The sequence below is a fragment of the Myxocyprinus asiaticus genome, chromosome 14 (assembly GCF_019703515.2).
Source record: "Myxocyprinus asiaticus isolate MX2 ecotype Aquarium Trade chromosome 14, UBuf_Myxa_2, whole genome shotgun sequence".
Lineage (NCBI taxonomy): Eukaryota > Metazoa > Chordata > Actinopteri > Cypriniformes > Catostomidae > Myxocyprinus > Myxocyprinus asiaticus.
In genome coordinates this window covers 46,100,111-46,115,610 of record NC_059357.1, presented here as the reverse complement: position 1 = coordinate 46,115,610, position 15,500 = coordinate 46,100,111, and the positions used below count along the sequence as shown (strand labels likewise).

At 37.6% G+C, this 15,500-nt stretch overlaps 1 protein-coding gene across 1 annotated transcript in view; it reads left to right on the top strand.

Moving 5' to 3' along the window:
• LOC127452142 (BAH and coiled-coil domain-containing protein 1) overlaps positions 1-15,500 on the top strand; it is a 164,665-nt gene that overhangs the window by 92,923 nt on the left and 56,242 nt on the right. Inside the window, exon 9 of the mRNA XM_051717370.1 lies at positions 15,146-15,491. Coding sequence (XP_051573330.1) covers positions 15,146-15,491 — 346 coding nt within the window. The remainder of the gene's footprint in view (positions 1-15,145; positions 15,492-15,500) is intronic.

Genomic DNA, 15,500 nt, shown 5'->3' with positions numbered 1-15,500 from the left:
ATGTACAGTAAATTAGCAAACAGACATTTGTCTCCACACCCCACAGAGGGAATGAATGGAAAGTTCCTTTCTCATTAGTTCTTTCTCAACATTTGTCTCTTCTGCCCCACTCCCTTCTCTTCCACTCCATTCTCTTTAGACTCAAATAATTTAAAATGACTGTATAAAAATACCTTGTGTTTTGTGAATGCGAGGGGGTTTTAACATTCAAGTTTGATACCAATTAAAAAGGTTTCAGTGTGACTGGTACAGTGGTCTCATTTCAACTGCAGACTTAGTAGAATTAGTCATAACAAAGATTTTAGAATTTAGAGAAATTATGTCTCTGCTGTAGGGGTGTGTCTTCCAGGGGTCTTCAATGTAAATGACTACCTGGACTAAGGAAGCTGTGACCTCCTGAGTCACTGGATTCTATTCAGTTCCGAATTTTACTATTGGCCAATGATGTTAATTCTGTCTAGATATTTATGGAAAGCTTAAAAAGTAATCAGCGGTATTCTGTAGCCCCATGGTGTTGTGTTTCGGGCACCCCAGCGTTGATGGCGCATCAGGCAAATCTTCTGGAACTTTTGCTTTCTAAATATTTGGTGTAAGCTAAGTGTACCTAACAAATTTACTCTTGACTAGGGTTGTGCAAAACTCCATATGTTCAAAATCGACTTGTGGGTTTCCTGAACATCTAGTTAACTAATCGTTTTTAAGTATGCCCTATAATTTGGCCACTGTAGGGACTAAATATAATCATTATTTAGAACAACATAATGTTGATCAACCCGTCAAAATGGTGCTGCTCAGTACCTCTGATTACTGTTAATATTATTCCAGTTAAGGATACATAGGAAACTATAGGGCAGAGGTCACCAATTAGCGGACCGTGATGTCATATCTTAAAGTTTCTACAGTTTTAGTGAGCAGTGCGTCAAAACAACAGAGCTATACACACCACAAGCACTCGGGCGATCAGCACTATATCATCTTTTTCACAAGTGGAAAACACGCTTCATTCCTGCTCCATGCATGTTGCCTCTCTCCCTTGCAATATACACGTGGCATTGCATAAAGCCTGATTAGGCTATGTAGAGTTCCAGGTGCAGTTATTTTAACAACAGCAGTGGAGGCACGGTGAGCAGCAATGTAGATGGAGACTGGCATCTTTCGCTAAAACACACTGCAGAAAATGAGAATAATGCAAAGTGAAACTATCGTCATCTGTCTGATAAATTACTCGGACGGTTCATCTAAAGCAAGTTTGTGACAGGACAAGTTCACGTGTCACCTTTTTAGACTAACATCTTTTTCCGTCTAAATTTAGCTTTATTAATCAGCATGTTACGTGCCTTTCATGACAGTTTTTTGTTTTAATTCTGTGAAAATTAATCAGATGTCATCATCTCTGATTATTAGCTATAATGTATAGAAATGATTAATTATCCTGGATGAGTAAGTTCCCATTATTTCATAGTCGGCCCATTTATACTTAACTTAAGCAAACATGTAAGATGTAAATTGTTAGTTCATTAGGCCCCAAGAACTGAAAGTGCGGAGACCCTATTGTTCTTCTAAGGATTATTATTAGAGCCCAAGCACTGAAAGTGCAGAAGCCCTATTGTTTTTCTAAGAATTATTAGGGCCCAAGCACTGAAAGTGCAGAGACCCTTTTGTTCTAAGGATTATTATTATTAGGGCCCAATCACTGAAAGTGTGGAGACCCTATTGTTCTTCTAAGGATTTTTACTTTAATCTGCTAGTGAAACTTTATAATGCAGCACTTTTCGTTCCACTGTCTCCTTAAAGATGATTCGCTTATAATGTATTCCTCTTTTGTAAGTCGCTTTGGATAAAAGCATCTGCCAAATGAATAAATGTAAATGTAAATGTATTAGGGCCCAAGCACTGAAAGTGCGGAGGCCATATTGTTCTTTTCAGGATTCTTCTTCTTTTCAAGGTTTTCGGTAATTTTGGGGTACTTAACATGTGTGAAAACTCTTGAAAGTTTGCACACACATCAGAGTCACCAGCCATTAGGGCTGGGCAAAGATGGTGGGGGGGTGGGCTCTGTAGCGCCACCTAAATGTTTGTCCTAGCGGGCTAATCACATTGATGTGGCTATTGTTGGTCACAGTCATGGCACCATCAACTGGCGGAAGGAAGTGTGGCACTTCTAACAGACTTTGAAATATCCCGCTTATTTTTACCTGAATTGTTTAACATTTTTTTGAATAACGTCAAGACAGTGCAGATTTAAAATTCTGAAGGGATTCTTGATATCTTAAATACTGTTGCCATGGCAGTGCAGGGGCTCTGTAACTCCACCTAAATGTTTGTCCAAGCGGGCTAATCACATTGATGTGGCTATTGTGGGTCACAGTCATGGCACCATCAACTGGCGGAAGGAAGTGTGGCACTTCTAACAGACTTTGAAATATCCCGCTTATTTTTACCTGAATTGTTTAACATTTTTTTGAATAATGTCAAGACAGTGCAGATTTAAAATTCTGAAGGGATTTTTGATATCTTAAATACTGTTGCCATGGCAACGCATTAAATGTCATCATTCCTTTTTATGTATATTCACATGTTTTTGAGGTACTTGGCATGCTTGAATTTTCATAATATTTTGCACACACATCAGAGTTGTTGGCCATTAGGACTGGGAAAAAGTTAACACACTGGCGTGGCTGAGGAGCTCTGTAGCACCACCTTCTGACAAAAGTGGTGGGGTCGGTTTCTTCTACGGTTACCAAACTTGCTACATATATTGTTCTCATCAAGCTGGACAACTTTCAAAATTACAGTCATTAGCTCCACCCAACAAGAAGTCGGCTATTTTGGATTGAATGTGTATTTTTGGAAAATTGCAGGCCGTGAACTTTTGAATACTCCTCCTAGGGGATTCATGTGACTGCCACCAAACTTAGGCAGTATTATGCCAAGACATTCTTTAGAATAATGTCAACACACTGCTGATGTAAAATTGTAAAGACATATTTGATATCTTAAATACTGTTGCCATTGCAAGTGAAAGCAATTTTTAAAGTGAAATAAAAAAGCTATATGTCTAAGTTTATTGTAATGAAAATGTACTGCACAAACTTTTTATTTGTTATATAAATAAAATATAATAAAAATATGAACTGAAATGTAAAAATACTAGAAAATCAAAGTCAGTTCTGTTCCAAATTTTATATCGAGTGGCAAAGTGCTCAGGTGCAGTTCCAGAAATGTCCAATAGAGGACAGCCATGCTCCATTGGTCAGAGGACAGCCAAGCTCCAAGAGGTCCTCACTGCAGCCTGTAGCACGATGACGCACTGGATTAGATCCAGTATGTACTGGAAGTTGTAACACTCATGTGCTGGAGTGGATTTTGGTGACATCATAATTGTTTATGAACATGCATGCGTTAAATCAGTGGCACAGATGAAATGTTATTGTATGTGTTTTAGTGCTCATGTTGTCTTTGTGTGGTAAAATTGTCATTGTTTATTTCTGGTTTAATGAAATATATGCATATTTGTTATGGATGTTACAATAACCACATGTAAAATAGATCATTAATATTTCATGATATATGCATGCTCAATGTTTGTGTTTGTTGCAGAGATTAATTAATTTTTTATCATGTGATCTGAGGTTTTAAAGCTAAATTAATTTTGTGATTAGTCATAAGCAATTAGTAGATTTAATGTGTGTAAAATGCTTTGTCATTTTTAACGTGCTAGATGTGTATAAATAGCCAGTATGAAACAAACCACCTTTGTGAAGTTGGCACCCCATATACTTAAAACATTTCCAAATCTGTACATTTGTTTGTGCTGATTTGTGCCGCAGAAATTAACGTTTGTACTGGTTCAGTGTTTGAGATATTAGACATAATTGTTTTGGCTGTGTGAAGTCACTTTCCACCCCATGTGGTCTAAATCGCTCCAAACTGGTACTGTTCGTTTGTGCTCGATTTGTGCTGATTTGTGCCATTTAAAATTAATCTTTTATCTATTTCCCTTCCTTAGAAATAACAGCTTGTATTCGGGAGCAGTGACATCACTCTCCACCCCATGTTGTCCAAATCGCTCCGAACCGGTGTTGTTCGTTTGTGCTGATTTGTGCCGTTAAATGAAACACTGAAACTATTTATCTTCCTTAGAAATATGATGAAACTTTTTGGGAGCAGTGATGTCACTCCAAATCACTCTGAACCAGTGTCTTTCATTTGTGTTCGATTTGTGCTGTTAAAAGAAACATCATAACATATTTCTTTCTTTGTATTTAGTAAGATGGCTTTTGGGAGCCGTGAAATTATTCCAAGTTTTTCACTAGTAAACAGCCACAGTATTCAGCTCTGAATTCGTTTATTAGTTTTAATTCTGCTAGAAGCTGGCCCGACTTGTGTTGATGGTGTTTGTGTAATTGCATTGTCCTAAATGTTAGCTCAGGGGTCAGGGACCTATGGCTCGCGAGCAACAAGTGGCTCTTTGTTAAAAATCAAGTGGCTTGCGTGGTGTCTCACCATTCACCAACACATGATCGTTTAAAACTTACTAGATATAACTTTCCTGCAGAAAATGTGGGTGCGATTGCAAAGCTTGAAGTCAATGACACTGTTTTTATTTCCTTTCTCCCGAATTTGTCGTACAGCCTACTCCTGGTGAACAAGGTTTGAAATGAACACCCGCCAAATGTGGATTTTTCATGCGGAGTATTTTGCTGATGTACCAGCCACTGTGGAAGGCGATCTGTAAGACTTCTCGGAGTGATATATAACAAAAAATTAGACACAAAGATGCACGTTTGATATGTATGCGCAGTGAGCTCCGCTGATCACGAGTGCAATGAAAGCGCTTCTCCAAGACACGCACATTCATAGAGTTCTGGGCCTCATATCCCAATAACTATTGATATTAGCTGTTAAGAGCATTTGAGCGATTTTACAAATGTTTGTTATTTTTTATGTGCATCCAGGGTGTGAAATAGCACCCGCTCAATCCTGTTCGCGAGCTCCTCGTTCAAATGTATTTCATGCGTGAGTAAGTTTGCTCATCTACCCGCATCAGGTGGGTGACCTGATGTCTCGGAGTTACACGACAAGTAATGCTGTTAGTCAAAAAGACATGCACTTGAAGAAACATGCTTTATTATATTTTTAAGAACAGACAAAAGAAAAGCCATCAATGCTCGTGTCTGATTTGCTGTTTGTTCAGAGGCTTGCAACGGGACCCTGTCTCGTGGAACAAGCACATGTAAAGAGTTATCACTCCCTTTTCTCTGTTTCATTTGACTGAAAACTATTTGCAAGAATAATGTAGTCTATGAAAATGCTGCAAATGATCTCCGATCATCTCATGAGGTGCTGTGAGTTTAGTTTGCTTTATTTCCACGGAGCAGTTCACTCTTACGCATTGTGAACGCAACTCTGCAGGTTCAGTAATATATACAGGTATCTTTGTATTAAAGAAACAAAGATGAAAGTGATTAAATCATAAAGTAATACAAGACACGTTCACCTTGAACCTAAAATTTAGTTCTGTTTTATTTTCTTTAGGCAGCATTAACTGTATTAACAAATGCAATACAAACACATTCGATAATAACACACATTTGGCAGCATTTTTTGGGAACACAAGGGAAAGTATTAGGCTTATTTATTATGATGATTATTATAATTATCTTTACATTTATAATTGACTTTAGTTCTTAATTTGTAGGCTATTAGTAATTTTTCACCTGGTGTCGTTGAGGGATGCTTGCGTGATAGCAAATGGGGCCATTGGAGACAGTAAATGTTTGGATTAGGGGAGGTGGTTATATAAGATTTTTTAATCACTTCGTTATTTTAATTGCTTTTTTCGTTTCGTTTAAAGTGCAATTTGAATTTAGGAAAATCTTTTATGTTTTTCATGTTTAAATAAATTAATTTAATTTTTAAAGCAAAATCAATAAAGCAAAAATATTCATCTACCCTTGGCAGGGGGGTTGACCATATAATCGAATATTTTTTACATATCGCCCAGCCCAAAAGGGAAGTTACATTTTTCATGAACAATTGTAAAATGAATAAATTTTATGGAGACCTGCACAAACATGTGTTCTCAGTTCCATATTGCAACATGACACCTATTCATTTTTTGCATATTTGTTTGTTTTTGTGTTTTTGAGTAGTCTATGGGCAATATAAACATTTTATTTTATTGAAAAACTTTTTGAAAATAGTAAATTATTAATTTGTGCTATGACTCTTTCAAAAAAAATGCATCAACCAAAAATTAAAAAATGGGCTCCTTAGTGAAAAAAGGTTCCCGATCCCTGTGTTAGTTAATATTCCAAATATTTGTTTGAAATTTCAGCGCAATGTTTGAAAACATGTTTGGTGCTGTTCACTTGCTGGAATGAGTTGATGTTGCACTAAAATTACACGCAGTGCCACAAAAGAGCAAAACGTATGTGTCTCGACTCGAGACTTTTAACAGTTTAGATTCTTTTTAACTTGACGCCGTCTAAAAACACGAACAAGCCGTCAAAGACGTCTATCTAGCGCACGTTTGCATTGAAATAAATTATAAAACAGCGCGGATGGACACAAAAATGCGCTCAATGTGAACGGCCCCTCAGTGTAAGACTTGCCTACTCTTTATTATTTTTTACTGCACATTTTAGATTTTAGAGTATAACATCATCAAAATTAAGAAGTAACACAAAAGTATGGAAATTATGTAGACCAAAACAAATTAAATCAGAAACATCTTATATTTGAACTTCTTCAGTGTCTTTTGTCTGTTCAAGCTCTGCACACAGTTCATATTCTCAGTCAACTTCAGGTGCATCCTGGGATACTTTTTAAACAGTATTGAATGATTTCATATGCTGGATACTTGTTGGCTGCTTTAAAAAATAAATGATAATAAATAAAGCAAATAAATAAAATGTTTGTATAGACATCTATAATTAGGTACAATTTATTTTTGAGTACAGAAATAATCCTAAGCGTTTGACCATAAGCCTTTAGATCCTTTAGAGCCTTTAGGTTTTAAGATTATGAGAAAGAAACTCAGTCAGTGTACTTTGAACTGGTTGTGTAGGCTATATTTATTTTATATTTATAAGTTCTTGATATTAATTTTATTTATTACTATTTTTTATTTGATTTGTATCATATCTTGCTGTGTTTTGCTATTGCTGTAGATAAATCGAGGATAACTGAGTTTCAAGTTTTTAGTTTAAGTTTTTAAGCTTAAAGTAACCATTTAAAGTGATTTTAATAAGGACAATTTAGAAATTTTACCAAACAATTTGGTCAAATCTGCTTCGGAAAAAGTGACTTTAGCTGAAAGGTGAGTAGTTTGCATCCCTGATGTAAATATCAGACCAAATCTGATATTTCCTGACAGAGAGATGTGTTTGAGTTTGATGTGGAGAAAGATTAAATCTTTGCCCAAAAATTAATTCTTCAACAATACCAAACGTGGCACAAACCAGAAGCAAGCACAAATGATGAAGACAGGTGAGAGTGATTGACATGGGGTATAGCCTCCACGATTTCATGGTTCCTAAAAGCTATCTTGTTAAATACAAAGAAAGGAATTTGTTATGATGTATCTTTTAACGGCACAAACTGGCAAAAATCGAGCACAAACAAACAAAACCGGTTTGGAGCGATTTGGACCACAAGGGGTCGAGTGTGACATCACTGCTCCTGAAAAGTTTCATGTTATTTCTAAGGAAGGGAAATAGATACAAGATTAATTTTTACAGCACAAATCAAGCACAAATGAACGACACCAGTTTGCTGCGATTTGGATGACATGGGGTGGAGAGTGACGTCACTGCTACCGAATTCAAATTCTTATTTCGGAAGAATTCAGGTAAATAGATATGGTGTTTCTTTTAATGGCACAAATCAGCACAAATCGAGCACAAACAAACGAGACCAGTTTGGAGAGATTTGGACCACATGGGGTGGAAAGTGACATCACACAGCCAAAAATAATTATGATTAAAAAATAAAAATTAAAAATAATTAAAAAGTTATATCTAATATCTCAAACACCGAACTAGCACAAATGTCAAATTTTTGCAGCACAAATGCAGCTTAAATTAATGGTATAGATTTGGTAATTATTTTATTATATGGGGTGCCAACGTCATGGAGGTTACAAACATCCAGTATGTAGAGGATTTAATCCAGTACGTCATCGCGCTACATGCTGCAGCAAGGACAGACTCAATAGGCTCGTTTGAGATGAGCAAGTTCTGCGCAGAACCGATCACCAGTAATCACCGGCAGGTGCATGCCGGTTAGAAATCTGTCCGACTTGCTGTGATGTCATGAAGACAAATGTCAAAACATGTCCCGCGAGAGTGAGGTGGCCACAGTTGTAGCAGGCAGGCGGCGCAGTTGCTTTTTCCGAGTTGCACGAACTGTAAGCACGATGGGAAATTACTGGCTGATGACAGCTTAATGCTAATTGTCTTAAACAACTGTGATGTGACAATTCCCAACTAATGCAATCTCTGTATGGGATATGTGTTAGGTATCATATTTCTGTGCTGCCTGCCTGCTACAACTGTGGCCGCTTCGCTCTCACGGGAGTATTTTTGACGTGTTTTATTTATACGTGGTCATGATATCACAGCAAGTCAGACAGATTTCTAACTGGCATGCACCTGTCAGTGAACATAGGTGATTGGGTCTGCACAGAACTTGCCCATCTCAAACGAGCCTAATGAAAAGCATGCTGTTTTTTCTTCAATCATTGGATTGGATCATAAGCAGTGAATGTGAAACATAAGTAGCCTACTGTCACTCACATGTCGCATGTTTTAAAAATGCACTCTTTTAACAATTTAAAATATGTTTTCAGTGTAATGTTCTAATTGCAAAATAGACTGCAGAAGATGAAAGTTGAGTTTTTAAATGTAATTTGATACCAAGTATGTGAACACTGATGACATTTTTTATATAAATCAAAGCGTTTGTTTTTTTAGCCACACTCAAACGGCCTACCTGTTGGCCAGTGACAGTTAACAGGTTTAAAATGGGTGTGTACAATGGCCTCTGTAGCACCCCCATTTCAATTACAGTAACCAAAATTGGTACGTATATAGTTCTCATCAAGCTGGAGAACTTTCATAATTATAGTCATTAGGTCTGCCCAACAGGAAGTCGGCCATTTTTGATTTTTTTAATATTACAGTCTCTGAACTTTTAAATACTCCTCCTAGGGGATTCATGAGACTGTCACCACATTTAGACAACATTATGCCAAGTCATTGAAGATGCTAAATTGTGAACAGATGGTGGCTTTCGGAAAACAATGCAAGGTGGACACATGCATTTGGCATTTAACATTAGCATATCTTCTGTGTGCATTGTGTGATTTAGATCAAAATATACCTTTTTCACACTCAGGGTTTTGGGAGACGGAAGTAAAAGTTTGCAGGGTAAACTTCAACAGCGGTGAATGGGAAATATTATTTTCACAGCAAATATTATTTTCTCAACAATTTGCTCCAAGACCAAAAGAAAAAATCCACTATTAAGTTTGAATGACTTTCCAAAAGAAGAAAAAAATAGAGAGCAGTGGATTAAGACAGTAAAGTGGGTGAAGATGCCAAATTTACTGTCACTCTCTCAGCAGCTGCAATAGAGACCCCCTCGCAGCTGTGGTAATTCGTTTTTTAAAACTAATTCCAGGGTAATATAACAAAAACTTTTAACAGACTTTGAAATAGTCCTCTTGCGTTTACATGAATTGCTTCAAACTTCTTTAGAATAATGTCAAGACACTTCAACAGCGGTGAATGGGAAATATTATTTTCACAGCAAATATTATTTTCTCAACCATTTGCTCCAAGACCAAAAGAAAAAATCCACTGTTAAGTTTGAATGACTTTCCAAAAGAAGAAAAAAATATAGAGAGCAGTGGATTAAGACAGTAAAGTGGGTGAAGATGCCAAATTCACTGTCACTCTCTCAGCAGCTGCAATAGAGACCCCCTCGCAGCTGTGGTAATTCATTTTTTAAAACTAATTCCAGGGTAATATAACACAAAGCTTAATGTTATAAATTTACACTCAATATTTAAAAAAATTTATAATATAAAAAAATTGAGATTTACACTGATAAATAAGGCGGAAACACGCCATCACAATCTGTGAAAAAAAGTCTATTGAGCTGCATATTTGGTAATTGGAGATGATCACAAGGATGTGGCTATTGTGGGTCACAGTCATAGTGCCACCAACTGGCAGCAGAAAGTGTGGCATTTAAAACAGACTTTGAAATAGTCCTTTTACATTTACCCAAATCACTTCAAAATTGTTTAGAATAATGTCAAGACACTGTTGATGGAAAATTGTGAAGGGCTCTGTAGCACCCCCTTGAAAATGGGCTTGTAAGAGGGGCTCTGTAGCACCCCCATTTTCACCTACAGTCACCAAACTTGGTACATATATAGTTCTCATCAAACCGAACAACTTTTATACTCACATTTATGCTCCGCCTAAAAGGACGTCAGCCATTTTGTATTTTCTGAACATCGCAGGTTCTGAAATTTTAAATACTCCTCCTGGGGGATTCATGTAACTGGCACCAAATTTGTGCAACATCATGCAAAGACATTGTAGATGCTAAATTGTGAAAGGATATTTGATATTTTGAATGGTTTTGCCATGGCGAAGCAATACATTTATGGCAAAAAATGGAAAACAGGAAGTGCCTTATATCTTCTGTGTGCATTTTGTGATTTTGATAAAAATTCTGCTGTATATTTGGTAATGGGGGCTAATCACATTTGTGTGGCTATTATGGGTCACGTCATAGCGCCACCAACTGGTAGCAGGAAGTATGGCACTTTTAACAGACTTTGAAATAGTCCTCTTGCGTTTACATGAATTGCTTCAAACTTCTTTAGAATAATGTCAAGACACTGCTGATGTCAATTTTAAAGAATAAATAAAATCTTAAATACTGTTGTCATGGCAATGCATTAATTGTTACCATTCCTTTCTTCCTCTATTTGGGTGTTTTTGAGGCACTTGGCATGCTTAAAATGTCATGAAATTTTGCACACACATCAGAGTCATTGACCATTAGGACTGGGCAAAAGTTCGTACATGGGCGTGACTGGGGGGGGGCTCTATAGCACCACCTCTAGACTAAAGTGGTGGGGTCAGTTTCACCTACATGCACCAAACTTGGTACATATATTGTTCTCATCAAGCTGGACAACTTTCAAAATTACAGTCATTAGCTCCGCCCAACAGGAAGTTGGACATTTTGGATTGAATTTAGATTTTTTGAAAAATGCAGGCCCTGAACTTTTAAATACTCCTCCTAGGTGATTTATGAGACTGTCACCACATTTAGACAACATTATGCCAAGACATCGAAGATGCTAAATTGCGAACAGATTTTTAAATATCGAATGGTGTTGCCATGGCGATTCACTAAATTAATGGTAAAAATAGGGAAACAGGAAGTGTCTCATACCTTCTGTGTGCATTGTGTGATTTAGATCAAAATTGAGTTGTATGTTTTTTCTTGGGCTAAACACATGGATTTGGCTATTGTGGGTCACAGTCATAGTGCCACCAACTGGCAGCAGGAAGTGTGGCACTTACAACAGACTTTGAAATAGTCATCTTACATTTACCCAAATTGCTTAAAAATTGTTTAGGAAAATTTGGAAGGGATGCTTGATAGCTTTAATAGTGTTGTCATGGCAACGGATTAAATAACATGAAGTAGTAGTCAAACTATATGGTGGCATATATCGAATACACATTGCATGATTAGTTGAGTTTTTGCTGTGTCCATCATGCATTGTTTTCCAAAAGCCACTGAATGGAAATGGACCCATGGTGCTTGGGCCCTTCATGGTTGCTTGCAGCTATGTTTATTATTATTATTCTTTTCAATGTTTTCGGTACTTTTGGTGTACTTAACATGAGTGAAAAGTCTTGAAATTTTGCACAAACATCAAATTCGTCGGCCATTATGGCTGGAAAAAGTTGCAGGGGGTATGCAGAGGGCTCTGTAGTGCCCCCATGTTCACCTACAGTCAACAGGTACATGTATAGTTCTCATAAACAACTTTTATACTCAGTCATTAGCTCCGCCCAACAAGAAGTTGGTCATTTGGGATTTTCTGAAACTCGCAGGCTCTGAACCTTTAAATACTCTTTTTAGGGATACATGTTACTGGTACCAAATTTGTGCAACATCATTCCAAGACATTGTAGATGCTAAATTGCGAATGGATTTTTGATATATCGAATGGTGTTGCCATGGCGGTAAATTAATGGCGAAAAATGGGAAACAGGAAGTGTCTCATATCTTCTGTGTGCAATGTGTGATTTAGATAAAAATTGAGATGTATGTTTAGTCTTGGGGGCTAATCACATGGATTTGACTATTTTGGGTCATGGTCATAGCGCCACCACAAAGAAGTGTGGCTCTTAAAACAGACTTTAAAATAGTCCTCTTATATTTACCCAAATTGCTTCAAAATTGTTTTAAATAATGTAAAATGCCAAATGCATGTGTCCACCTTGCATTGTTTTCCGAAAGCCACCGGGTGGAAAAGGACCAGTTGTGCTTGGGCCCATCATCGCTGCTTGCAATTATATTTGTTATTAGATTCTCACTTTAGGAAAATAAAAAAATGGTCCATTCAGACTTTTACATTTTCTACATTTTCTTTCGTGTTACCCCTGAACCCCCATTGAGTAACCTATATTTTCTCAGTCAGAAGTACTCCTATGTCTATTACAGTTATCTGAATGTAAAAATAATTAAAAATAAATATTCAGAATGTAAAAATATTCAAACACAAAAACTGGACTGCTGTCACCCAGCTTGAAAACAAATGTTGATCTTATCCTGTAATATTAATATCCAAGTGCCCTCGACTAATGAACTCTATGAAATGTATTAGCCTAATCTTTTGGTAGAAAAGATCCCTGACACCCCACTGCTTTGGCTTTGTCTCTGGGCCAGTGTCCTCATCTCTGCTTTGAAGAGATTATTTTGACTGTTTAAAACTTTTTTCTTTTACAAAGTACTATTGCTGCCGGTGTAGCAAACAAAACAAACAAACAAAAACTTAATTTCAAAGCCATACTGATTACTGACACTGTAAAAATGTTATTTTCCAGACCTTTGCTGGGAAGGAGATGTAGAGACCGGACCTTTTAAAACTTTAATTAAATACCCCTGCTATAGGGACTAATCAAAAGTACTATTTGGATATGGTAGCGTTGGTCGGCCCATCCAGTAAGTATTAGTCACTCCCTTTGGCTGAGGATAATGTTGCTTTAATTAAGTGTATGCAGATCTAGAGGGACTAAGCAAAACTACTATTTTGATAAAGGTTAGCAGGGAAAAATCTGTCTGAATAGTATTAGTCATTGACCTATGGCTAATGATGCAAAACTGATGAGTTTGTGATGTGAGCTTGTGTACACGCCGGTGTGTAGACTCAAGTAACAGGATTCCGGATAAACGAGAGCAACTTAAAAGTATAGAATTAACTAGGATAATAAAGTACCTGAATTGAGATAGAATATCAATTAATGATCAATAATAATTGGTATCTCAACCTAAATTTTAGATCTTTTACAATTGGAGTCAGATAAAATTAATAATGGAGTCAGATTACGTTTAAACTAAACTAAATAGTATACACACGGCAAAAAATAAAAAAAATAAAGACAAACCTGCAAATACCTTCACTGGATACCTACTGGATTCAGTTCTTGTCCCAGTGAGGTGGCCCTTATACTTAGAAATTATTGTTTAAAAATGTACAAAGAGGTAGAAGATCTATTTTCATCAAACCAAACTCACTTTAGCTCGCTCATGAAAGAAATGACACTGTCCACTTTGTGAACTCACAAAAGCATGCTGTTTTTTCTTCAATCATTGGGTTGGATCATAAGCAGTGAATATGAAACATAAGTAGCCTACTGTCACTCACATGTCGCATGTTTTAAAAATGCACTCTTTTAACAATTTAAAATGTTTTCAGTGTAATGTTCTAATTGCAAAATAGACTGCAGAAGATGAAAGTTGAGTTTTTAAATTTAATTTGATACCAAGTATGTGAACACTGATGAAATTTTTGATATAAAACAAAGCATTTGTTTTTTTAGCCACACTCAAACGGGCCACCTGTTCGCCAGTGACAGTTAACAGGTTTAAAATGGGTGTGTACGATGGCCTCCATTTTTTTAACGGTGCCCGCATTTTTTATTAATTTTTTTCCCGAACCTGTACCATTGTGCGTTGGATACACAACCTGGGAAGTTCGGCGAAACTCCGCCTTTTACATTGAACCTGCCTCAATCCCCGGTTGGCCTTGTTTGGCCCAAGGGTAATCAGTGGAGCAAAGGCCATTGGCCCTGAGAAAGCCCTGAGGAGGCACGATAAAGTCCCAGAAGTGACAGTGGAAATGCAACTAGCCCTGGCATGCACTAACATGCTCTCATTTGGCCCGATAGTGGAAACGCAGTTAATCTATTGAGTAGGATCTTTTTTTTTTCATCTGATGATTCAGTTCTGATTCTTTCTGAATGATTTGTTCACAATGCAGACTGATCTGGTTCTCATGTTCATCTCAAGATTCAATGATCCAGTTGTAACAGTTAACAGTTCTCTTGAGGGGAGGATTATCTGTGAATAACATGAATGATGACAGGATGTGCTCTTCTCCTTGTAGCGATTTAGCCGTCTCTGTGTGCAGGGAAGTAAACAACATTTGGAGCCAATAAATCATGAGTTTCATCCCAAAAATCCCCCTATCAAACCACAACTGCTCCCAATGCTCCATAACTTCCCTAGAATCCCTCCAAGGTCTAGTTACATTCCAGAGATACAGAACAAACTGCTGTCTACAACAGACTCTGGCATTAGTAGACCAAGCTCTATGTCAAATTCAATAGATCTGAGCTATTAGAGTCTAAATTAAAGCCTGATTCATCAAAATAGGGGTGCCAAATTGCATTTCCGTTGATCTAGAGATTGCACGTCTTGGCAGGCTTCAGAATGTTTGTCAGTTTGCTTTAATTATCTAGATTGCCCAGATCTCATTATGATGCTTAAATCCTTTTCTAGGCCTGTTTTAACTCTTCTAATACATCTTCAATGCTAGGTGCAGAAGAAACCAGAGGAGCAGAGCATGGAGCTAGAAGACATCCTGTCTGACCCCAGGACTCCCAAACCTGCCAAGTGCTACGACTATGGCCCATCTAACCGGGCCTCCTCACCTACCAGGGGCTCCACTGTCCACTTGTCGCCCTGCTGTCAGTCCCCTTGTATGCGACCTCACCCTAAAAGCACACCCTCTACCCCCTGCCCTGCCCTAAGTCCAGTAGCTGCAACGCCCCGCTCACCCACAATCAGCCCATCCCCATCACAACTGCCCAAAGCTGCAGAGTCCCAGGACGAGCAGGTGGAAGGGCAGCCACCCCAGGACTACCCTCAGTCCATGGAGCCTGGTAAGGAAC